This window comes from Platichthys flesus, chromosome 2 (genome assembly GCF_949316205.1).
Source record: "Platichthys flesus chromosome 2, fPlaFle2.1, whole genome shotgun sequence".
Lineage (NCBI taxonomy): Eukaryota > Metazoa > Chordata > Actinopteri > Pleuronectiformes > Pleuronectidae > Platichthys > Platichthys flesus.
In genome coordinates, this window is record NC_084946.1 from 10,388,105 (window position 1) to 10,415,342 (window position 27,238).

The following is a 27,238-nucleotide window of genomic DNA, read 5'->3' on the forward strand; positions in this document are numbered from 1 at the left end:
GCGATCGTCTTTCTTCTCCCCCATCCACTCATCTTTCCTCCGTGTGTGTGTGTGTGTGGCTCCAGCTCCGAACATGGCGCAGCAGTTTGTCCAAACTAAGATCAAAGGAGACAAAGTGGTGATCTTCATCAAGCCCACGTGCTCCTACTGCATCATGGCCAAAGACGTTTTGGTCAAATACAAGTTTAAACCCGGACATCTGGAGTGCATTGACATAAGTGACCGCAGCGACATGGGCAGCATGCAGGACTATTTCCTGGAGCTCACCGGAGAGCGCACGGTAAACACCGCACTTTACTTTAAAATCACACAACGACAGAAGAGAGTCAGTTTGAACAGTGTACAAAAAAAAAGTCTAACGTAAGTGAAACAGGTTTTTGTTGTAACTTACGTAATTTAAAACTCTTTCCATTCACATCAAAAGCAAAATATAACACCCAAGGAATGATATGGATGTTAGCTATGGTGAAACACACCATTAGAATCTGAATATATATATATATATATGTAGTAATGGTTGATCATGAAGGTCTATTAGGAAATCCGGGCGTCTTCACTAAAAGAACTGCGCAAGCATCACATGACTCAGCCTTTTTTATATCAAGCGACATATAGTTCGTGACTGAACTCCGGCTGTGTGAGATCGAAGGTTTAAAACTTTAACAGTGAAGTTATTATTACTGTCTGACAATATATGTGCAGGAGTGGGTGATATGGATAAATGTCTTTATCCTGGCAGATGATGATGTTCATACTTATTTCTGATAGAATAAACTATAATTATAAATAGTTTGTTTATAGATCTGTGATTTCCTTTCGTTTGCAGCATGGATTGATCTGACCCCTGAGGTTTCAACAGGGTTGAAAAATCTGTGATAGTAGACGAATGCACATTATATGATGGCCCTGAACTGCAACTCACAATAGCAAAACGACAAAACAGAAATGGCTACTAAATAAACACGACAATGTATCACAAAACGCATCAAAATTGACAACAAATCTCTATTAACTCTCAGAAAATGTTATATGCTACTCACAAAGTTCTTCACTGGTTGGGCGGATGCACTGTCCAACTTTTCCACTGGAAGGAAACGCTGACAAAACGTGTTTTTGTCTCATATTGTGTTTTCTTATTGGTCGTGTTTACGTATTTGCTCTTGTGTTTTGTGATTTTCACTTCAGGGCTACCATATTAATGTCTAGTGGTATCATCATGTTGCCTGACTCGATGCATTACATTGAAAATCTGGGATTGCATATTCGCCAGCTATTTTTCTCGTATCGATTTTTAATCCAGGTCCCTCGGGTGTTCATCGGTGAGGAGTGCATCGGAGGCGGCAGCGACGTGGCGGCGCTGCACAAGAACGGGAAACTGGAGGGCATGCTGCAGTCTATTGGAGCCCTGCAGTGACCTGCTCCAAGCGCCGCAGGTACAGGATACTGCACAGACCTTCATGATGCATCTTTCTTTTATCTTGACACAAACACACACACACACTCACTCATAAAAGGCAGTTTGTAACAGCAGGCGAGGGAAGGAGGAAGGTGTCTCCTCTCTGAAGACCCAGAGCAAGTCATCAAGTGCGTAAATTAGTAGCAGGAGGCTCTCATTAGTGAAGGAATAAATAAACAATGGGGCATAAGACGCCCCAGGTGATGATCAGAGAGCTGAGATGTAATTACTCTAGTAAAAACAGGAGTAAGATCAACTCTGAGCCCTCGCTGCAACACATCCTGATGGAAAGGTACAGACAGTCGACAGGTGAGACACCTGAATAAACAGGCAGAGAGACACAGACGCTTCCTGACAGGGTGTGTTGTGGGTGGGACTACACACTCTACAACCATGACAAAGTCCTCTTTAATACACTCTGACCAGGTACAACGGCCCTCGTCAGTGTTGTCGGAGGGAACAGTGAAGTCGCTCCATGGCAACTTAACAATCAACTGTCTTTAAGGACATAAAGCTGTGATTGGTCGGGGTCCGACTTGGACCTCTGTAATGTTTTTGGATTGAGTCACGGTAAGAGTTGATGACATGATCTGATGCAGTATGAAAGACAAAGATGTTGTGATGCTATACATCTGATCCTAGAATGAAAATGCAATCGTCAACACCACCATCACCAAACTAGATTTCAACTCAGGCTGCATCTTCCCGTCTGAACCCGGCTAACCGAGCCTGATCCAAACCTGACAGGAGTTCTGTTTGTTGTTCCCCGACCTGAGCCTGATGCAGTTAACGTAAGCTGCACTGAGTCTGGTATCCTTTCCCTGACACACATGGCTGATTCCAGACATGTACAGTGGGAGAAAATCCGCCCAGCCAAGGCCACCAAACCGGATATCTTTAGAAAACTGTTGTCCAAACCAGGCGGGTAATAACTTTCCACACCACACCTACCAAATAATCTATGCTGAAGAGCGTTGAGGTCTGTTGTGGAGGCTCAAGGTGGCTCAACAGCCTAAGGGCCTGCTCACATTCTGCACATTTTAATTTCACAAGGTTGGCTCCTGATACGTCCGCCTATGTGTGACCAAGCCCTCAGGCACTTAATGCACAAAAGGTGGATTTTGAATGTAGTCAAAGTGTGCACAGGGACACACGGACACCTGGCTGCACCTGTACAGGAATCAACCAACACAGCAGTTAATCATGGAGGCTCTCTTCATTCTAAAACATGTCTTTATTTAAAGTCAGACGTCAGGTTATCTACAGTCTGTACAGCACTGGCTCAGGGGAGCCTCCTGCGTGGATTCACTACTTTCACAGTCCAGTGTTTCAGCTGCTACTTACTCAAACTTTTTCTTCTGTTGTGATTCTAACTAGACACTTGCACTGTTGTGCTGCAGCAGGTTGTTGTCAATAAGGTTAAATACACACTTGCTGGTTAAGGCTGCAATCTCTTCAATGTCCGATCAGACAGTGATTGTGGTCTTTACACAGTGTGCTGCAAGAACTGGATACACACACATCTACATGTAGTTTGACTCCTACTGATACAAGTCACTTTTAACTGCTAGTACCATTTGTTTGTTGGGGCTATTCTGTAAAGGTAATGTCTTCTGTACCTCAGTTTTTTATTTTTATTTTATATATTTCACAATCCTTTTAAAGTAAATGTCAGTGAAACATTGGACAGTAAAGTAGTATGACCCAACTGTGTCTGCTCCAAATGTAAAAAATCAAATCATAAAGTTCCACATACAGCACAGTGTACAAAAATAAATGCAGCACCAAGAAATCATAATCTCATTATGATTCAAAAGGATCAAATAAATATTGCGTATCCACCCAGAGGCGTTTTGGCTTTATTGTACCAACTTGTGTTTGTGATAAGGGACATTCAATAAAAAAAACCAGAACAGTGGAAATTGAACAGGATTTAATCTGGATCACAGCATGTACGGACTTCATATTAGGTTGCAGAATGTGGCTGTCGTTAGCATTGCCAACACCAGCCGCCTTTTCACCTCGCAGGCGAACGTGCACGTGTCTGTGCCGAATGTAGTTATGCATCCCTTCCTGTTTATTCTGTCACAGCAACCACACAACTTTATTTTTTTCTAGAGGAAGATTCTGCCACAACGTGTTGGTTTTAGAAGGTGTCGCTTGTCCCACTGTGCCCAGTGCTGGCTCACGACATCCAGGCATGAGCATGGGGACGGCGGGCCTGCTGTCTGCTGGGGGCTGCAGCGCTTTCCAGTGGCAGGCAGCAGGCGGCTGCTTAGCATCTGACACTCAACAGTTAGCCGCTGCTGTACATGAGAACTGTAAAAATTCGAATGGCACTCAGTAGAGCACATACCTCCGCCACATTTGAACAATCCTACACATGACATGTAAAATAAAATCCTGAAGGCTGGAACTAAATCCACATCTGCAACAAAATGTAAAGGGTTCTTCTCAGACCAAGGCTCAGCTCCATCCCTCCAACCAGTTTGGTGGAAAACTGGTTCAGTAGTTTTCGTGTAATCCTGCTAATAAATAAAGCAACGGAGAGACGCAGAGTAAAACAAGAAATGTTCCGATGCCTTTTTTCTTGATAACGGTGTATTTCAAAAACTAAAACCGCTACTAACCCCGTATGGAAGTGATGGATGCTATCATCATCAAGTGTTGTAAATGGCATCGCTAGTGCCACCCCTTAAAAATCCTCTTTATTCATTTGACTTGTGGGCCTTGTTTGGAGTGGTGAAGAAGAAGTGATTTCCAGGAAAAGAGAATTGCAGACTAATATAATTTAAAAACATGGCAATGGATCAAATGTAGATTCATGTACTTGCCGATGCTGGATCAGAGGCGTTTTCAAAGCTGGTATCAGAGCATCTCTAGTGAAAACTTAACCTTCTTGGCGGAGGTGATCATTTATTTAACAGACTAGTATTTCTGGTGCTGACTCATGAGGCTAGCAGCGTTAAATCAGAGTTGACTGATTACACTCATCCCTCTTCATGATATGGTTGTATTTCCTAAATCTGTACAAGTGAATGCTCCAAAAGGCTTTAGCCTGTTTGTGCCGCAGACAGATCTTTTTATTATTTGTTATTGCAGATATATAAGGAGTAGTTTCTACGTGATTTCACATTAACTTGCAGAGGCAATGTGAGCGGTTTAATGTCGGAGTGTAATTCGCCAGTCATTTCTCAGTGAAAGTGAAATGGCCTCGTTTGACACAGGACTCGGGGCAGAATGTATTCCACCGCACGCTGTAATAACATCAGTCTGATTCTGAGGCGCTCACTGATGTCTTTCTATAGATCTGAAGGAATCTAATAAAAGAATTATAATTAAATTGGTCCTGCTCGTCTGCCTAACTGCAGCCGTGTTACATTACAGAGGAAAATGAGTTTGACTGGGCGAGCGGCAGCGTTACCAGTTGCTCTGCACGCTGCTCCCTGTGTTAATGTAGGTCACCGCTCACATGAAATAACTCGCTGAGAAGTTAGCGGCTCACGAGTTAGTTCAGCTCCGGATGAAATGCTGCAGATGATCACATTCTTGAGATCCAACGGGACACAGATGCATTGTGGGTCTTCGTGGGTTTATTTCAAGACGGAACAGTCCAGCGTGTGTCGGATTCATTCAACCTGTTAATGACGTCCACACGTGCTCCCGGGCGGCTGTGTGACCTCATGTGTGGTGGTTTGATTCGGTATATTTGTACTTGTGATGGAGCCATTTTGTGTCCGTGTTTGTCTCCAGAATCCTCCATTTTGCAGCAGCCAATAGAAATAGAATTATCTTTCACTCACGGAGCCACTGGCCAGTGACCAGACAGTCATTTTAAATTCACATTGGCTTTAAAGGATCAGTCATTTCTTATTGCCCTCAATGGAATAGTCAGTATGCAAAGGACACACACACACATTCCTTCTGGGGAGGAGAGGCATGTCGCGGCGGTGCACGTCTCCACCCGACACACTGTACATACGACGCTGTCCGATTGGTTAAGGAGTCTCGTGACATGTTCCTGGCCCAGAGTCAGCCCTCTATCCAGCAGCACACACATTGTTTCCACTGTTTCCTCCACATTTTGACGAGCAGTTTGTTGTTTCCTCCTTTTGAATCCCCAACTTTGCTTTTTCTCAACAGGCCACTGGAACCAGCCTGCTGGGGTCACATGACTATGCAGCGGGACTTGCGTAGTTTGCGTCGCCGCTGCTGGTACTCGCTGAGCTCCTGCAGGTAGCCTCTGGACGGCCAGCGTAGCCTCTCTACCTGCTCCCGCTCCTCATCTGGAACACACAATCACATATCAATAATCCACCGCGTACACAACTGTGGAAAAATCATTACAGCATTTTTACGGCACTTGGCACAAGCCCACATACAGTCACAACTCCCTGGATTGTTGCAGTGAACTCCTCCAACAAGTCTGAAATGTCTGACTGAGATTTGTGTTTACACCGAGAAGCCACAGAAGACCAACAGTGATCCATCATGTGCCGTCTCTTTGTCCTGACCTTTGACCTGCCCTCCAGTACCCGTCCAATGATCTGAAATAAGTCTTGTGTCTGTGATGTCAATAAAAAGTGCTACTGCTACAAACCAGAGCAATGCTGCCGCTGGTTATTTTCCGGTCAGTCTAACACACAGGACTAAAATCACTTGGAGGCAAACAGAAATCAAGCATAAACTCAGCAAACAAGTAATCAACATAAGGACAATAAGTAGGCTTTAATGTAAAAAGGCTGACGGCTCACAAATCTGCAAAAGCGTGAAACCCAGGGTTGCACAGAATGAGTGCGAGACCATGTTTGATTCTAAAGTGACAACTTCCATTCTCTTGTATAATTTATTAGTGGAAACCTTGCACCTCATGTATTTTGTACGCTGTTGGCCATTTGACAGGAAACAAGCCGGGCATTCACAGCGTTTATCAGACAGATGCAGCCTGACCTGCACATGCTGTGTTAGAAAGCCTGGAGGCGTTCTCACTTCATTATGACTCTGCGCTGCATAGCCGGAGGCAGGATATTGTTTTGATGTGTGTGAGTGTGTGTGTGTGTGTCTGCTTCCTAACTCCACAATGCAGGAACGGATTTTAATTAAACTCGGTGTGAATAGGAGTCGGGAGGGGCATCTCCAGAGATCAGGTGTTGGAGCTGATCAGTCAAAGGAGAGAGACAATCATTCCTCATGTAACGTCATGAATAAGTCCAAAAGGAATTATTTGAGGTGTCTCTGCATCCTATTGACTATAGACATGACCTAAAGCCTGCATAGAGACAAAAGAATATAAAGTGTAGTCATGCATTACATTTCCCGACCAATCACATAAGAGAAAAATATAACAGCTTGTTACAGATTAACCTGACATTTATCATTGATATCAATGACATTAATTCTTTTTCTATACAAGCAATAATTCTGACGCTTCTCATTTGTAAAAATTAAGAATAAACGTTTAAATGAGCAATTACATTAAGCTGTCCACCAATGCAGCAATTTAAATTTTCCTAATCATCACTTACAAGGCTTTCAATTGTGGAACATGTTTATTAAAAAGCTCTCGCACTGACCTGAGAGCTCCAGGAAGTCCGGTTTGTGACTGAAGATCAGGTAGTTGTTGGCGATGAAGTGCAGGAGCCAGACGTACAGCTGCTCTGCGTTGTGGCACTGGGGGTTGATACAAACAACATGGTGAATAACAGTTATTCTCACAAACACACTGCATGGAGCAATCGACCGAAGGTAGGTTTCTTCCAAGGGAATCATTCGCATTTTTTTGGGTGAAGGAGATTACAATCATATTTTATTGAGGAAGTCAAGTTCCCTATTTTCCCCTCGTATCTGAACCACTTCACTGACCTTTGCTCTGCGGAGTAGTCGCACGACGCTGATCCCTGTGGAAGCCAGCTCTCTACTGGGCATGCTCTGAAGGTAGGCGCACACACACACCTCACACAGGTGCTGCAGACGTTTCACCTGGTACATCTCGGCACAGACCAGCACGGCCATGGCCTGCATCACACTGGCTGGACACACAAACAAACACAAGATCCATGTGTGTCCAGCATAGCCGCAGGGTTAGGGTTAGGAGTAAATACGCTTAAGGAGTAAATACTGGACTCCTTTAACATATAGACATGAATTCAAACGAATGTAATTGTGGGATATGTTTGTAATTGTTTACTAACACATTTGCAATACCTGTATGGAGCTATATGAAGTGAGAATGTGTCACTACTGAATCTTCAGCTTGTTCTGCTGCTCCCATGTGGCCAAGAAAACCAATGAATGCAGCGTGAAAAATGAAGGCTCTTGTACATATGAACCATTCCACTTCGCTTTCCACGTCATGTTACAATTAGTGCAGTCGACGGTACATCCTTTGTGCACCAGATTTCACGGAGGTCTCTTACAACTCCATGGACTACATCTCAGCTGTGTGTTTCTGAATAAAACAAATTGACACATTTTCTCATTGCTCTTTTCACGCTGTCAAATTACAAAACCCCAAATACATAAATGCAAATGTCAAACAAGTGGTGCCAATCCTCTTGTGTAATGCCGGCACGTCAAATCAAATTACCCCTGATGTAACCTGTTTCCTGACATTAATGTGAGTCAAACTCCGCAGTCAACATCCCTCCCTGCCCCCCCCCCCCCCCCCCCCCCTCCTTACTGACTCTCTGCATGCGGCTCTGACAGGCTGCTGCACCGTCAGCTGAGCGGCATCCATTACACAGGGTTCGTTCTGCCTCACTGCACAATCAGCCAAAGCATTTTAATCAGCATTAATAACGGATTCTACGTAATACATTATTGATCTGAGAGAAAATAGGCTCTGATCGGCCCCCCTCTTCGATGTCAACCCCGTCCCTCTCGCTGCTGCTGGTGGAGCTACCTTGATTTGACCTTGAGCACTGAGCTCTTACGTAACAGTGCAGCGGCTCCAGAGGCTGCAGCCTCTTCATGGCTTTCATTTCCTGTTCCCATGGCTCAATCTGAAGCCCTATCTCTGGGAAACAGTTTGTTTACCCTCCTCGTACCTGAGCTGGGTCTTAGGGACTGTTTGTTTTTTCATTAAAACATCTCGGGCTGCAGAAGTATGGGATTGTCAGCTACTTATTCACAATGTGATTGTTCCACAATGTGAAGGTTTTACATTGTCGATCCAGCAGCTTCATTGTGTAACAGAACGGGAAATGAAGATGACAGTGAGTGTCATAATTAGTGTCATCATTCTGTCACTAAAAGTTTAAGCTTTTTATTATCTTTAATTCAAATGAAAGGGAACATGACACACACTCTTTTGTGTTTTTTTAATGTGTCATCATCTGTTGTTGTGAAGCTTATACCAAGGAGTCAAGCTGTGATGTCACCATGGTTGTCATTAAAGTACAGACACACACACACACACACACACACACACACACACACACACACTCACTCACCATCAGTCCTGTCTCTATGACTTCAGAGGACATTAAATCGACTTACACTTTCCTTCCTGGGGATTAACCATAATTACCTCTTTCCTAACCCTTAACCTACTCTAGCCCTAAAATGAACCTTAACCAAACCCAAATCTTAACCTTAATATTAACATAACGTTCACCTTAACTTAACTCTAACCAAAACCTCACCTTCGAACAGGTCCTCGCCTTCAAATTTTAGGATTTATGTAGTAGGAAATTGTTTTTGAATCCCATGAGGAAGACAAGTCCCTATAGTGTCCAGAGATTGAGGTCCCCACAGAATAAGCAATATAATACACTCACACACACACACACTCTCGCACACACTCGCACACACACAGACATTGCCATTCAATGCTGCATTTAGTCAACTTTAACCACTAGGGGGCATACAATTACAAATACAGCATGATTTGATATATCAGCTTATCCAGTTGTTTTGGCCAATATGTTAATAAGTAACTCCCCACTCACTCATGAAGCAGATACAGAGAACATTAACATTGGATTCCCTCTGTCCACCTGATCAATATTAACTGATATTTCAGGTTTGATTTAACAAACTCCTCAAACTATATTTCAAAAATGTTCCTCTTTAAGCTGGACCCCATCACATGATTAGTTTTGAATTTACTGGTTTGGCTGGAAGCTGCTCAGAGCTGCGCGCAGAGCGTTGATTCTCAGTGGGATCAACTGTATCAGTGCAGCTTTCACGTGATAGGAAATGTTCTGATGCAATTTTAACGTTGTAGCAGCTCCTCAAATTGTCCTCATTTGATTTACTGCAGCTCACTGCCGTCAGAGATTTATCAGCACTAATTACTTTGAAAAGGCCGCGCACAATGTGCCAGATAGTGACAACAGAGGAAAGCAACACCAACAAGGATGTGTCTGGGGTCGTGATTTGGCAGCATCAAAACAGCACATGAGGCAGTGATGCCACCGGTTGCTTTTGCCATCTCAAAAGCTAATTTCATTTTGAGCTTAATGCAGTTCTCACGTACGCCTCCTGAGGCCGACACTGCCAGCATGTTGCACTCACACAGATGGTTAACAGGCTTTTGCTTTAGGCAGTGTCTTGTGTTTAGCGGCAAGCTATAGAAAAACTGATTCCTTTCTTTTGAGATTTATGCTCATCTCCATGGCTCTGTAAAATTACATATAAATGGCCGACACTGTTGGTCAGAGACTTTCTTTTCCCCTTGTCAAGTCATTCTCATTTAAGCAAAAGGATTATAATTGCAGCAAAACCCTGAGGATGTAGTTATAACCAGATGAATTGAGAACCGTACAAAATGAGCCACAGTTTAATTAATCCACAAGAATAAAACGAGGAGAGGCCCCTGCTGTTGCTATAATAAGCACCACTCTTATTGTAGTAAGAATCTGAACACCTGGAGTGTGTGCAGTAAACTCACAAGGACAGCAGGAGTCAGTGTAGAGGTACTCCAGGAAGGAGAGGAAGGTATCTGAGGAGACTCCGTGGATGGGCACCACTCGGCTCCGGGCCTCTGCGTACTTTCCACTGAACATTGCCGCCATGACATCGCAGCGCGCCACCAGCACCGCCCGGTGGGCCGGCAACACGCTCCCTGGGACACAACAAAAACAGGTAGGCTTAGTGTGATGCTACAAAGTATAAAAGATTCATAACCAATATACAAGTAACAGAGTGTGCATCTTTGGTTAACATAAGTGAAGAGACCATCATTTATGGGAAAGAGATGGGAAAGGGTGGCTCAACAAATCAGAGTCATGTCATATATGTCGACTTCACAGGGGATTTGAGGTGTGGCTGAAGCGTGGTCCTGCTCCTGAACATATATTTACTAGTTAACTTCACAAAAATCTGTGACATGTAAATCCTGGTCCACTTTCACTAAATGTCATTAACAGCCACTGACAGCTCTCATCTCACTCCATCAGCAGGTTAATACAGCGAAATTCACTAAGTATTCTAGTAGAAATTGACATTAACCTCCAGGAGCTGAACTCTCAGCTCTGAAGGGCAAGGACAAGTTCAAGCCCACTGCACTTGTTATGAAATAAATATTGATTAGAAGAGGCTTGTGGTAATTATGTCTGTATTTCTTCCGCTGATTCTTTAATAGAACAGTGCAGCTCGTGAAAGCTTTTTGCTGAAATGAAGCTCGACAGGAGGAGAATGCAGCCCGTCGCTTTTTATATCCTAATTTGTCTCCAAGTGGTTGACCACGCCTGGGACTGAGATCACGATTCAATCACAGCCACTGAAGTGTGACCTTCCTCCGCTGTGTGACGGTGCATTTGTCAGGGTGTGTGCGTCTAATAGATCAACAGGATCCCCCCCACACACACACACACACCTTGCACCATGAAGATGACATCTGAGTAGAGAGGAGAATTGAAGAGGTTGACGAGCGTCTGGGGGCCGAGCTGAGCTGCCCGCGCGCTAGGGGTATCCCTGGGGCCCTGCTCACACACACACACACACACACACACAAACACACACACACACGCACACGCACACACACACACAGTGTAGAGGCAGCCAAAAAGAAACGGACAGAGTTAACATTCCTCTGCTGGATGTCAGGTAATAGTTACGAGCCCAATTACAATTCAGTGCATCGCTCCCACCTTGCCTGTGGAATACAAATGGCCTCTCTGCCAGTCTTGCTTAGTGCTACCAAAACATACTTGAGCTACAATGCCAGGAATGACATGAGGAAACTGGCAAACGGTGAGAACAGACTGAGAAGCAGACACTCGTCTGTTCTGACTATTTATTAACACATTACTGCTCATTTGAAGCCATTTAAAGGCAGAATATTCCACAATGCGTATGTATTTACATTACACTGCAGGTGAAATCAGAAGTGCACGAAAGCCAGACACTTTTTCAAGTTCTAATGAGCTTCTGTCCACAGTTGAGTGCCGTCAAAGGGCACCCATTAGCATGACGTGACCTTTCTCAGTCAACTGAGGCACAAAGAACTGCACATTCTCAGGGGGAGAGCTCGGGAAACAGACAGTCTTCAGTTGAGGCAGCAACAGCCTCTTTTTATTTTGTAAAACAATGGAGAGCTTATGAAAAGCACATTTCTGCTGGTCTAATGGAGTCAGATGGCCTGGGGCTGTTTGCAGAGGATGAGATCAAACCATGGCAGGACTTCAGGGTGTCTCCACACATTAAAGTGGCCATGTCATGACGTCTCGGTGCGCCGCCTCAGGTGAAGACCTAATTCTGAACAAATGGGTGGGTGCAGCAAACACAGTGCCAAGGGCTTGTCAGACGCAACTGTGTCATATCTCCTTGTCTCCGTCTAAGTGTTCAAGGCTGCTTCCTATAACGCAGAGCACGGCCTCAGAAATTACAAGTGTGACGTTGTAGTTATAACATCTGTATTTTTTTTGTGTGTTTTCTGGTGAGAGAATGAACGACTAAGGCACATTATATATATATGTATATATATTTAATCTTTATTAGATTGTATTAACTGCATGATTTATTTTCTAGTCTTTATGCTTCAACCTGGAGTACCACTCTTAATCCCATTGTATTTGGTACAATACAATGACGATGAAGGCTTCCTATTCTATTCTATAATGTTAGATTTAATGGCTGATTTCCAGTGTAAACTCCTACACAGATCTTGTGTTGGGCTTTTACTCCTTAAGTGTACGTCTTGTTTATTTTGTGCTAATTCCCACAGTGTGTGAGAAATGTTCACAGCCACTAACTAAGTAAAGATGCTAATTGTAGCCTCATTATTACTGTTTTTAAACCAGGTCCTGCTAATTAAGGCGGTGTTACACTGCAACTGCAAAAACATGTGTTTATACCTTCAAAGAACCAGTTTGACACTTTAAAGGTATTTATCCTGCTTCGCTGGAGAGAGCTGTTAAAGCATACGATGTACCACTCAAACTTAAAGAAAGACAAGAGAGTGAGACCTCACCCTTTCTTTCCCGATGAGAGATCGTATGCGCTCCATAAGCTGAGCAACAGCCAGCGAGCTCTTCAGCTTCTCTTCCAGAGCCTCCTGGAGGTGCTCCCACTCCCACGCTCCTGCAAAACATCCATAAACACATTCTGTGGACCCACAATAGCATCGTTCACAGAAACACAGAAACAAACTTTTCTCTAGCTGGCACCGTGCACTGACCACCCACGTACCTGTAAACCCAATGTTCCCTGCCTGGGTTTGACAAAGTTGGCTTGTTCTAAAATGTGTCTCTTTATGTAATGTATGGTGGTTATGGGTGTTGCATACATTCAAGGTTCTTCTGAACAGAAACCAGTGACCAAAAAGTCTCTAAATCCAAGTCGGGTTTAATCTTGTTATATATGGGCGCTGGCTACAAATAAAAGCTATAAATGTATTTTAAACTTCAAGTGATATTTTATTTATCGCTTTGATACAATCTTCACAAGTTTAAATTACAGAAATGGAATAGTTTGACTTATAAACAAAGAGTCTATTTGTTTTGAATTAGAACACAGACATACAGCCATAGACTGTATAAAGGCTGATCAAGCATTTCCACCTGCTCCCACAATCCAGAAATGAAGCCAATATACATCTTCCGCATTTGATAGCGGAATTTATGACCTAAACTGCAGCCAGCCACCAGGTGGCGATCAGCATGCTTTGGTTTAATTTTTTGGGAGCAGTCATGTCATCCATCTTTACACACAGTCTACGGGTCACATAGATAATTGTGAGACTGTATTCAATCACAGCACTACCATTAGTGAATGCTTATCTCAGCATGCTCACAGTTGTGTAGTGAATAATGTTTTCACCATCCTAGTTTAGCATGTTAGCATGCTAATATTTAATCATTGGCTATAAGAACAGGTTGAAACAGATTTTCTAAACGTTTTGCCCTAAAAAGTATTTTGAACTAATGCATGATGCCCTCAACTGTTGTTGAGACATTTCAGTAAAAACCACAAATGTGAGTAAAGTCTGGATCCTCAAGGTCAGTATGAATCATGGTCGACCAACTTTTCCCTCCCTGGGGCTACATGGGAAAGAGAAAATTAAAGTCATTAAAACAATGTGACATGTAATGAGGGTATAAACTTGTGAAGCTGTTACGACACAGACATGTCTAAGTAATATTCTATTTGGAAAACACCTCCACTGCATTTCAGAATGTATATAGTTATAGTCCTTTCCAAAGGCTGCACAGCACGCTGCAGCTTGATTGGGGTGGCGCTCTCTGTCTCACTGGGACATAAACAGACTGTCGAGGGAAGAAGGGCGCCGGACTGGGCAGGATTTAGCTCATCATTAGTTCATTATGACTTTATGACTTTTTTTTTTTGTGTGATAGAGGGATTATACCTCAGCACACGGTCCCAGATAATGACACCGCACTGCGCAGGCAGCTTCTCTGCAGGTTGAGAGATTAGCTGAGGAACTGTGGTGCTGACACATGATGCAGCCAGGCACCAAAGAAACAGCACTGGTGCATGTTTTCATAGGCATATAAACGGCAAATTAATAACACTATATATATAAAAGCTTCTATATACAACAATATGTTAAATACAGTGAGTTGGAATGTTGATGTATTTCCTCTTATCCACCTACACAAACACACTTGGGAACAATTTGTGCAGATTAACACTCATTCCCCCAACGTTGTTCCTTAATCTCATCCCAAACTGCTGCATTCCTGACTCATAATCTTATCCAAACTTAAACCAAATGCCAACAAAGACAGAATCCGGTGACGTCTGTGCTGAACTCAGCTGCAAGGAAACGACAAGGGAGACAAGAAAAACAACTGGTTGTGGTAGAAAACATGACCCTACACAAGGCCTGAATGACCACAAGAGACACAATGATTCATCTGTGTCACATACATGTACTACACGTGGTAAACATGCACACACGCATTAGCAACCAAGTGACAAATTCAATAATTCAGTAGAAAGTTACACAAGGAGACAGAGTCCTATAGTGTTAACATCACACAAGCAAAGTCACATCCTCTGTGACAAACACACACAAAACACACACACACACTCAGAGACACACACATGCACACACATGTTTACCTCTATTTTATTGAGGACACTCATTGACACAATACATTTCCTTGCCCCTTATCCTAACCTTAACCATCCAAACTAAATGCCTAACACCTAATCCTTACCCTAACCCTAACCCTATCCCTAACCCCTACCTAAACCAAATTCTAACCCCAACCCTAAAATCAATGCTTAACACTGAAACAGCCCCCTGAAAAATTAAAGGCCAGTCCAAATGTCCTCCCTTTCCAAAAAATGTCCTCACTGTGGTTTATGCTTTAAATGGTCCTCACAAGTATATAGTACAGAAACAAACACACTCAAGTGACAAAAAGCCAACGCGTGGGATAATACCACGAGTGTGACGCTCTGTGTTTGCAGAGACATTATATTGTTATGGAAATTTGTTCTGCTGAGCCAGTTAAATGAGCTACAACTGTCAAGTGAGTCGAACTGAATAGCGAACAGAAGACGCTTGTCCTGTCTCCGGCAAAGAAAAGTACGGATTCACTGCAAATGAACATCAAACACTGGAAAACTGTTACCATGGTAACGTATTCACGCCTGATTTATCAATTCAAGAAAAGAACATAAACACATGCACGTGCACACACACAGACACACACACAGTCATTTCTCCCTGGCTTCAGAGGACAACACATCGGCTTAAATTGATTTCCTTATGACTTATTCTAAACTTAACCGTGGTTACTTATTGCCTTAACTTAACCCTAATCCTTACTTTAATCTAAAACTTAACCTAAACCTAAACCTAACCTTAACCTTAACCTTAAAACATTTAACATTTTATGATTTATATCATAGGGATTTGCCTTTTTCCCCACAAGAAAGACAGGTCCTCATAATGCGACTTCATAAACAGATTTAGGTCCCCACAATTTGAGTAATACATGGACAGACACACACACACACACACACACACACACACATGCACACACACACACACACACACACACACACACACACATACACTGCATATGAGCTCATCTCATTTTATCCTACTGTAAGACCCCCATGTTTTCAGAATCAACATTATGTTCACACAAGACCTAACACTGATGCCCTGCAGTGTTTTATGGAAACGTGACATTCATTTTCTTCTCAGCACACACACACTTTTTCCTTTTTCAATAATTACCTCCAAGCCATACACACACACACACATGCACACAGCTATCAATTTAAGGACTTTGCATTGATTTCACATCTTACCACTAACCGTAACCAGGAGCTCAGAGAGGATGCTTTGCATCATTCTGACTTCTGGGCCTCATGAGGTCTACTGGTCCTGACAAGGTCAGTGTTTATTCTGGGAAGGTCCGTAATAGGTGACAACAAGTACACACCCACACACAAACACACACACACGTATTACCATTAAGCTCTAATGCCCAGCTCTCCCACCACCCAAACAGTCTCTGCCTCTCGTAGCAGCACCTTATACTCCACCCCTCCTTTCTCTCACCTTCACATCCCTCCGCCTTAGTTTTTCACCCTGTTTACAATTTTACAGTCCTTACTTTCCCATCTTCCACACAAGCACTTACATACATGCGTCAAAAATACACACTGCCCTTGCCTTTCGTATTCATATTCACAGAGTCACTCACGGAGAATCAGTCTAACCCTATAATCTTCTTCCCTTCTCAGCTCACCCTTTACCGGCACACACATGCACACAAGAGGCAGGCATGAATCAGATGTTGGCGCAGCTTTTCACCAGAGGAACTCACGCAGGACATGCAGCCTGTGATGAGGGGCTGGCCTGCACAGGCGCTGCGAGCGAACACACAGCAGTCGAAGCCGCAGACAAATGAAGATTTTCATTGCAGCACTTAAGTCTCAGAGAATATCACTAACTCAGTTACTTAAATGATGGGAGTAAATTTTGCATGAAAGTGCCACGATTTGCATTCGCAATCGTTTTGGATCTACTTTTGATGCCTGTATCCTTGTTCAACCAGGTTAATATATGATACTATAATTTATACAGGGCAGTTTCATCAGAGTCCTTTATTTGTTGATGTTGATAAGAGGCTGCTGCAACAGGTTTCCGAGGCAGATTCTATCAACAGCCATCGGAGTGATGGAGACTCGGTCTCTGCAGAGACATCGCTCAGTGCACATAACCATTTGTTACTTATGTCCAAAGGAGTTTAATAGAGCTGGCTGGCTGGAGATAAAGAACACACGAGTGGTCCAAGGCATCAAGTACAAATGTGGGTTAAGAAAAGCAGCGTGAGAGCACACTATTACACGATGAACGACCAGGCTCTAGATTAAAAATACTACTGTTGCTTACTATCAGGCACTTTCAATTTGACTGATCTCTGTTCCTCGGCGTAATGGATTATTGGACCAGACCCAACGGCGAGAAAAGTGCCCACTGCTGCCAGCAGACATTAATCATCACATCTCAACTATTGGAAAAATCAAGCTCCTCCTTTCGAGGGAGTGGAGTGCCTGAGCTGTGGATGTCAGCCCGGCTCTGGTAGCTGTATTCAAACCTCAGTGGTAATGTGTGGAAGGTGTCCAACATGGCAAAAGCACCAGCATTTAGAATCACACACAAATAATTGTCAGCAGACAGCTGCAACTATTTAATTTACCAGAAACCACGTAGTGAGATGTGAGTGAACGGATGGAGCCATCCTTGTGGAGTCCAGATTCCTCTGGACAGTCTGTCTGTTGGCTGCTTTTCGTTTATGATCTTTCTATTTGGCTCTTCCTGTGCAGCTGGTCCTGATGCCAGGACGTCAGTTTGGGCAACTCCTCTCTGGTGGAGCCAATCTGTGTTGCAGCCCTGCTGCTATGATTTAGGTTAATGTAGGAATAATTGAATGACCTTCACTTAAGTTCACTGCACCAACTGGACACACCATGTTTTTTACATTACAGAGTATATAACTCTAGTTCATTAACTAAAGCACATACATCCACCAACAGTCCACTTATTAAACCACAGTTGAAATAACTAAATCTGGATGTTTACTTGGATCTGCACCAAATTGCAGTTGGTTTTTGACCAAATACCTGCAGAACTAGAGACATTACTGTTTGTTGGTCATTATACAAGTTGACATGCTAACCACCCATTATCTATAGCGCTTATCCTTTGAGGCTTGGGTGGGGGAGCTGGTTCCAATCCCAGCCGACTTTGGGTCAAGAGGCGAGCTACATGGGAACCGGTCGCCAGTCCATCTCAACATATAGAGACAAACAACCAGTCACTCTCACACCTACAGTCAATCAAGAGTCTCCAATTAACCCATCCGGGAAGCCGGACTTCATGACCACACCACGTTACATTTTGACATGCGAACCAGTAAAATGAAGGTGCTCAACTATGTAAATATTATACTGACGATTACCAAAAATCCACATAGACTGACAGTGCAAATAGAACAGTGGGTAAACGTTACGATGGATGAGTGTAGACTGGTGGTTTTTACCTCTGTAAATAAACATGAGCGTCTCCCACAAGCACATACACAGGAGGGGGTCCTTCACCACCAGCCGGGAGAGTCGTCCTGTCAGGTGCCCCTCCGATCGTGGCATGTCATCAATAATCCCCCCGTCCCAGGTGGAGAGCAGTGAGGGGGGGCCTCCATCCCGCTCTCTGCAAACACAACGCGACTGTGGCCGTTCCCTGTGAAATGCAAATTGAATATGAAAAAGGAGTTTGTCGGAGGAGTTTAAGTTCAGCTTGCGTCTCCAGGCTCAGGTGGTGCAGAAAGCTGATTAGGCGGCGTCCCGTGGACCTGCTGCTAATAGGGCTCACCTACCTGGTCTTAGGCCCCAGGAGCAGCTGTCTGAAGTAGGGGCTGACAGCACACAGCACAGCCGCGTGGGCCCAACCCAGTTCTTTCCCCGATTCGCCGGCGTAGAAAGCCACGTCCGCGAACTGCACGCCACGCTCCAACAGCCACTGCATGTCCTGGGAGAAGCTGGACTCCTCCACACGGATGGGAGGAAGACGAGCTGGACGGAGGGAGCAAGATGGTGAAACGGAGTGAGAAGGATGAGAAGGTAGAGTTAAGAATGTATGTATGTTCAAAGCACCCTAGATGTAATTTACATTTGCAGCACACTCATCTACCTGAATCTATCTTTTCCTCTGAACGATTTCCCCCTTTTTAACAAATATTTTGATCGACAAAAAAAAATGGCGTGTGTGTGTGGAGAGTGTCATTTGGATGGCAAAACTGTCCTGGGAGGTTTTTTGTCAAGATATCATCGCAAAGAGTTGTTACTTAAGTTAGAAAAAATGCTTCCAGATATGTTTGTCTTTGCACTTATAGCAGAACTGCAGTGATATGAGCTGAGGCTGGATTCTGTTCCACTGAAGATATATAGAAATCTACAAGACGGAGGATTTAGTCCTGCTTCTTTTGATCTCGGGGAACTGACACCGAAAAGTTGACGTTTAGTCATCGAGCAAAAAATTTACCCAGAATCCAAAGCGAGTCCAAAAGTTGGTTTTAAATACGATTAGTGTTTAAAGAAGAAAAAATAAAATGCATCGTCAGAGAGAAATGATTTGCAGAGAAATGAGTAGAGAAGCCAAAAGACAACACTGTAGTGATAGATAGGGGAAAACTTTTCTGGAGCCACAAGCCATAAATAAACACATCATAGAAAAACTAAAAAAGAGTAAGACAAAAGAGGATGATGCTGAGTGATACATATATTAGATACTCACTTTTTTTTTAAATCGGGAAAAGCACCAAGCAGGACGGTGAAGGAGCTGAGGGGAAGGTGTCTCCACAAAACATGTTTCTATTATATCCCTATTGATCCCAACACACTCTGCCTCTGTGGGTCTCATCTAATTTTTTTATGGCTTGCTCAGATCTGACCATGAACACAGCTCCTGTTCCTGAATCACAGCTTGTCATATTTAATGCAAGCTACACCACAAGCAGGGGGAAGTAGTGTTGCACAGGCCCCAATTAATTCTACAGCACTTACTGCCTTTCTGGCAGAACTTAAATCTGTCAGTCATTGCATTGGATTGAGACACACACACACACACACAGCAGAGTTGTCAAATCAATATTTAACACCAGTTTGTGTTTAATTATGGGTGTTTTATTCTTTAAAAAAGAACTGCATGGAAAATTGGCACCAGCAGTCGAACCAGTTGTTGTAAAGCATGAGACAGTACTCCCTCCTTTTCAAAATAAAGCGATTCTGCATGATCCGTCTATGGGGTCTGTGCTGAGTGCTGGGACTGGGGGCAGCACAGTGGTTTGCATTGTTGCTGGTTTGAATCCCAGTTCACATAGGGGCTTTCTTTGTAGATTTGTCACGTACTCTGGCTTGCTCCCACAGTCAAAATATTAAGTGAGGCTAATATGGGACTGTTAATGGGCCGTAGGTGTGAGAATGAATGGTTGGCCTTTATGTTGGCCCTGTAATGGACTGGAAACCTGTCCAGGTTGTACCCTGCCTCTCTACCAGTCCAGCTAACACCGGGTGTGCGTCAGGGTTCGCCATGGTTTACATTCACACACATGGACAGAAGCTGGAGACGAAATTCTAGACACATTTATTTTAGTTGTATAATTTCAAATTGGGCACACAGAAAGCTTTTAGTGTGTGGCAACATTTGGCAAACAGACATAGCCGTCAACTCCTGGATTCAATAAGGTCTAAAAAACATTAAGACAAAGTAAAAGCAGCAGAATTGTTTCTCCCGATTTGCCGCGATAATCAAATTGATTGTGTCTCTGCTGGACGCTGTGTGTGATTCTTTGTGATTCTTTAGCCTCTTTTGCCATAGTCGTTTGTCTCTCCTCATAATTAGCATTTAGCATTTCCCCGAATCTGATTAGCTTTTTGGTGGATTAAGTCAACAATAAAATCTTGCTCCATGTTTCTGCTTCCAGCTAAAACTTCTTTTGATTCCAGTGTGGCTCGTTCTCAAGCACGGTTAAAGCTGAATCTGAAATTCTGAATTTCAAATGAAATGAAAGAAGATTAGAACTAAATGAGAGCTTAAACGACTTGTCAATAATTAAATGTTTTCGCGAAAGGCCAGTTGTTGCAGACAGTGTTGTCGAAATGAGCTCAGTGTAAAACAGAATCAAACATCAGTGAATAAAAGGTGTCCTCCGAGCCTTTTCTCTTCCTTCTTATCTCCAGACTGGACCAGAGAATATTGATCTGGATGAAACCTTTGTGCTCAGCTCTTTTTATGGCCGTGCGAGCTCGAGAAGAAACAATCCATTCAGTGCGAATGCTCCCTAGGCAACATAGAAAATGATTTAAACCGAACGTAATTACTTAAAATGACTCAACACTGTACTCATTTCATTAATTACATTTTAATAACTCGCATTTTATATTCTTCAACTTGCCTGACTGTTCACAGGAGGCAATAAGACACAAATACATTAAAAGCTGTCTTGCATTAGTACTATGAGTTTGCTGGATATCATAGTACTCCTCTGACCTGGTTGTTCTAAGTGAGGGGGTCGAAGATCGTTCACTTTGTTTCCTCGCCTCTTCTCCGGCCTCTCTTTGGCTTTGTGTTTCAGACACTGGATCATGAAATACTCCAGCTGAACAACACAGAAACACACACAATTAGTTCAGACGGAGCTGGCCACCTGTCCTCGTCTCCGCTACTTGATATGTGAAAAAGTTGATCAGACAGAACGAGCTGGTGTTGTCCCTGCAGCTTGTTGTTATCCTCACATGTTGTTTTACCTGAAAATAAGAACAATCAAAGACTCTTTTGGGCCATGTAAGTGCTTATTTAACCACTGCGGCTACAAACTGTCTGAGGTGATGTCTTATCCCCTGGTACCCGTGTGGCATCATGGCTTACCACGCTGCCAAAGTAGCGCCCAACGAAGACGTGATTGAGAGAGGGCAACTCCAGGTAGGTGGCCCCCAGGTCCCGGGACAGCTGCAGACCCTCACTGTGAGGCACACAGCTGCTCCAGTCCGACGCACACAGCGGACACGTACAGGGGGGACCCTCGTCTGAAGACAACAAGCAGAGAATTCAACTCTCAGGATGTGTACACACATTGAAAGGTTAGCGGGAGTATAAGAGAGTCCCTGATACTGCAGCTATTCCCGATGCATGAATCTAGTGTAAACAGCTCGTACTGGAAAGGCTAGTCCCACATTTCAACAAATCAGCAGCAACATACAAAATGAATTACATGACATTCATGTTTGTGAGAATATTCAGGTAGAAGAAGAACGTAGTAGAGTTCTTTCCTCCGCCAAAGCCTAACTTAAGTCTCCTTAAATCCAGTCAAGGTGCACCAAACTTCACACTCATAGATATCAGTTCCCTAAATAGGCCTCATTTTTCTTCATCAAGATCCATCCTGCATTCGTCCTCCTGAAACTGGATCCGCACCAAGATTCTGTGTATTCTTCCCAGACCAATACCGCATCTGTACAGAATTTCGTGCTAATCCGTCCAGTAGTTCTTGTGTAAACTTGATTACAAACAAACAAACCAAGCAACAAACAATCGGACTGGGGTGAATACATAACCTCCAAATACACCTTCAAGCACCAGATTTTAATTTATTAGAGTTAATGTTACCAGACGTGGGACAAAAATCTGCACACTGTTGAGTCATGTGTGGATGTGATCTAAATCAACTGCTACCCGACTGGACAAAACAGAGCAGTGCCGGGTAACCGTGTTTGACACTCCTTAAGGGTAAAAGTATCATACTAACACCAACCAAATCAAATTTAGAAAACATCACAGTACGCTAATATTTTCGAAACATGCCTCTGTTCCTTCTTAACTGGACAAAAAGCACAGACAAAAAGTCATTTTGTGTGATGAACGGAACATAAAACACATTACAGAACCCAGATTAAGACAGAAACCATATTTAGCATTGCAGAGTGCAACCAGATGCCAAAGCCACATCTGGCTTTATGATGCAGATTCGCACTAATTCCTCCAGTTTATCTCGCACTGACTGTCTATATCTAATAAGGGAATTTAAAATGAACTGAAATGAATAAGTAACCCTTTCTTTTCTTAAAGTTTTTAGCAAAAAATAAGGACATTTTCCAAAACATCCACAAAGAATAATGTTGTCTAAATGTGCAAAATCTGCCGTGACATGTGCCCTAGCACAATCCCGACTGTGGACCGTGTGGCTGGGCACCAAAGAGACATAATCAGACAGAAAATTTGAAGGATTAGCTCGGAGGAAGAAAGAGAAGGAAAAAAAACAACAGAAAGACTGCAGAAAGGAGGAGAGAGCCGGAGAGAAAGAACAGGACATAACGCTAAGAGCTGAGGCATTTCATAAATCATATGGCTAATAACCTACAGGCATGACACAGGGACCCAGCAAGACAAAGTGTGTGTGTGTGTGTGTGTCTGTGTGTGAGTGTGTCTGTGTGTGTGTCTGTGTGTATGAGGCAGAAGGAAAAGAAGAGGGTGACTTGGCATATTAGTGCGACATTTGTGTGCGTGCAGTTCCTGGGATTAATCCGCTTGTCCACCTGCGTTCAGCGCTTCTTTAATGGGTTAGTGCACGTGTGGTGGTGCTCGCTCTCTGCCACGTATGTGCCTTCAGGTGGTCTGAAGTCCGGCAGCAGGAAGCGCTCAGAGCTCAGCCCTCCGTCTCTGCGGTCATGAGGGGATGGCATGCACTGTACATACTCACGGCAGCCTTACACAAGAAAAACCAACCCATGCAGGCCCGGGCTCCACAGCTTCCCACTCTCACTGCCTCGCTCTTTATCTGCCTCTCCCAGAAAAGAGTTGACTTCCACTGTGATCATCCTGCAGCGAAGACAGGAGCTCAAAGTATGTTGAGCGGCCGAGCTAAAAATATACACTGGTACAATTGATGGGCTTGTTTACAGAATCTGAATTTGACAAGGGTCAGTGTGTGTGCAGACACACATGCAGACTCACTCAGGTGCACATGCACACGCATGTTAACGCCTTAGCAGTCTATATGAGGCTTCACACATCTACACAAGGGTTCAAACTCTGCAGCGAGGATCTTTGGAGCCTCTAATGGGTAAAAAGTATGAAGCTAATGTCTTTCTTTGGTGTGTTACCTACAGGGAAACATGAGCCCCGACGGCCTGAAGGCAGCCATGAGGAGGTTTAATCATGAGCATCCTCCTCGTTGCTGCTCGGACAAGCCGGAGGACACGAGACTCAGACAGTCATCACACCAGCTCGACAGAGAGAACACAATACCGTCTTGAAAATCAACAACTGAGCCTACAGCACATTACCCCCCGAGATACCAGGATATCAACTTTAGTGGCTTTGTGTATTTGCCTGCTCTCGAGCTCAAGTGTTTCCTTACAACAATGACAAATCTGTTGGAGGAGCCATCAGTTGTCAAGGCGCTGCTGGCAAAAAAAACCCTGAAAACTCACACTCCAGCTCTGACAAAGACACGGAACAAACAAAAGGCGTCCTCACCGTTCAGCCGCGCTCCGATGGCAACGAGGATGACCGGTACACCCCAGTGCCTCAGCAGCGGGCGCAGTCTCGGGGCGTAGCCGTTCCTGACCTGCTGGAACGCCAGCTTGTCAGTGACTGAATACTTAATGACCAGGATGTCTGCCTGCTCGAGAACTTTGCGCACGCTGGCCCAGTCGCTGTCCAACAAGTCCTGGAAAAGGTGAGAGAAAGGACAATGAATATAAATAGTAACATGATGAGAAGAGGAATGGGATTGTCTCTGCGTCCAATCAGGACCGTGAATCTCACCTCATATAAACCAAACCTGGTCCCTCTGAGTCTTCCTCAGTGTGAATACCCTATTATGGCTCTTGGGACGTTGCCCCTAAGGACGTGTGTGGCTAGCAGATCTGAACCAGCCTGATTCACCTCATTAGGCAGGAGGAAAAAACAACACTTCAGAGAGCTTTGAGCGGTTTGAAAGACTGACAGACCTTCCCCAGCACCACCCCCTGCCAGACTTAAACAGCCCTATAATAGGACGCATGCAGCGCTGCCACAATAATCGCAACAGCGCTTTCATTTCAAATGCATATGCTATTAAGAACAAAAGTTCTTCCATCGTTTCTTTTTTTGTGTGTGTGCAGTGCGCGTTAAAAGCATCTGCCTAAGAATAGAGACGTTTTTATTAAGCCTGCAATCAGCACTGGAAGGCAAGCTGCCTCGGAATTTAAATTTAAATTTACCGAGGAAAAGTTGCAAGAAGGAAAAGTAAACAGTATATCAGTGAAGCGAGGCACAATCTTTAACAATGAGCAAAACAGCAGCACTTTCTTTGAGGCATGCTTTTTTCCTATCGGTCTGTCCTAACCTTCTTCTGCAAACCTGGTGTGATTGGCTGTCATGCAAGCAGGGAGGTGTGGCGTTAGAAAAATGATTATGTTATATCTATACTGGGAAGGGGGGGGGGGGGCAGGGCCGGGATCAGGGGGAGCACTGGCCCCAGTTGAAAGCGCTTAGATGACGGGTGGAGCAGGAGGGAGGAGGAAATAAGTCAATTCCGCTGTGGAGATCACATGTTTATATCACGTCGACACTGGCGTCCGCCTTTATCAACAGAATCTCTGTTGACACCTTTGTTGGTGTCTTCTATTTATGGCACCGCCTTTTCATCCAGAGATTAGAGTATTAAATATTTTGCTTCAGTTTTGCGCCTCTCCCATGTTAGAGCTGACAGTGAATCCAGAGGATCTCCTTCTGTGTCCTCACATGGGCTCATTTGAACATTTGCAGTTTTCTCAGGGGCTGGCAGAAGAACTTCTGGAGAAGGTCCAGAGCCTCTCACTCAGACATATGAGTTCTCACAGCCCCTACGGAGAATGTCAGGCGATCATTTGTGTGTGTGTGTGTCAAAGCAGCTTTACTGAAACAGGAACCTATGCATGGACATATAAATGGCCCCTATGTCTAAATGTTGACCCCTTGTGGCCCCTGAAACACACACATTAGTTCAGGTGTGCAAACTCCTACATCTGCCACTGGTCAAATGCATGAGCCAACATGTCGAAGCCGTGATCCAAAACCCTTACACCTCTCCCAGTTCCTCTTATGCTGTCCTGCACACAGACAGACCAACACTTACCCAGCTGGGACAATCCCGCACCACCACGGTGACGTCTCCGAACACACGCGAGGTGTACTCCATGAACGCCGGGTTGTGGAGGCTGCTCTCCAGGTCGCAGGGTCCCACCAGCGCGCCCTGACCCAGGTAGCTCCACAGCAGGCCCCCCTGCAGCTGTCCCTGGCCCATGATCTCCTCCCCTGGCCCGACTCCTCCGGGGCACTCGCTGCCCAGAGCCACGATGTGGATGGACCTGCAAAAAACCAGACAAGTGGAGGGTGATGAGGATGGTGATGATGGTGATGATGATCCACAGAAGAGGAGAGGAGGCAGCTCACCTCTCTGAGCTCTGCTGCTTATTATTCATGTCTGTCACACTGACTGAGAGGAAGGTTGATGGGATTATTTCTGATCCTTGATAAATAAAAACAAAGCATGCAGCCCCAGCGGGGAGCGCATCTCCTGCGTGCCTGCAGGAGTTGCAGCTTCGGGGAAACTTACATGGTGTAACCTCGGTGTTTGCTGTTGCTCTATGCTGCTGCTGCTGCTCTATGCTGCGGAGCCCGGTCCCCTCACGGTGCGTCTCCTCGCCAGTCTGCAGTCAGACACGGCTTTTTCCGCAACGAGCCGCGGCTCCGCTCGGTGGTTAATCCCTCTCATCAGCGGCTGCCCCCCCCGGGAGCTGCTGCTGCTGCTGCTGTTGCTGAGTTTCGCATGTCCTCCCCCTTCGTTATTCATTCATAAAAGCGCGGAGCCCGGTACCGTCCCGAACGGACCGCAGAGGCGCACCGGGCACCGAGAGCAGCGGCGCGTGTCAGCAGCGGCGCCCATGGGCAGACACTGCGCTAGCGGACACACAAGTTGCCACCGACCGGGGGAGAACGCGTCACAGCCCCGAGTCCACACCGCAGACTGTAGCTCCACACCGTGCGGAGGGTGACGTCGGCGGATAAGACAAAAGTCCCGGTGGCGGAGCACAACTGGAGAGAGAGGGGGGAGAGGCAGGGAGACAGAGTGAGAGGTAGGGGGAGAGAGAGAGCGGGGGGAGAAAGAGAGAGAGGGGAGAAAGAGAGAGAGAGAGAGAGAGAGAGAGAGAGAGAGAGAGAGAGAGAGAGAGAGACTCACACAAACACACACACACACACACACACAAAGAGCGGTCGCGCCTGACTCAGCAACACGCGCTGGCATACACACAGTAGCGGATTTTTTT

General features: G+C 44.6%; 2 protein-coding genes across 2 annotated transcripts; one reads left to right on the plus strand and one right to left on the minus strand.

Annotated features, from left to right (window-relative positions):
• Window positions 1–6,060, plus strand: glrx (glutaredoxin (thioltransferase)). The gene is made up of 3 exons (XM_062397860.1): window positions 1–280; window positions 1,301–1,433; window positions 5,600–6,060. Exons 1-2 carry the CDS (start codon window positions 74–76, stop codon window positions 1,412–1,414), a joined length of 321 nt encoding a protein of 106 aa, XP_062253844.1. The 5' UTR covers window positions 1–73; the 3' UTR covers window positions 1,415–1,433; window positions 5,600–6,060.
• On the minus strand, window positions 3,373–26,967 carry rhobtb3 (Rho related BTB domain containing 3). The gene is made up of 13 exons (XM_062397873.1): window positions 26,527–26,967; window positions 26,047–26,278; window positions 24,423–24,615; window positions 21,816–21,973; window positions 21,438–21,546; window positions 18,766–18,961; window positions 18,433–18,629; window positions 12,873–12,982; window positions 11,277–11,382; window positions 10,350–10,523; window positions 7,319–7,485; window positions 7,030–7,126; window positions 3,373–5,742 (listed from the first exon to the last, which is right to left on the minus strand). Coding segments are annotated over exons 1-13 (1,860 nt in total). The 5' UTR covers window positions 26,529–26,967; the 3' UTR covers window positions 3,373–5,623.
• Between the last annotated feature and the right edge of the window lie 271 nt (window positions 26,968–27,238).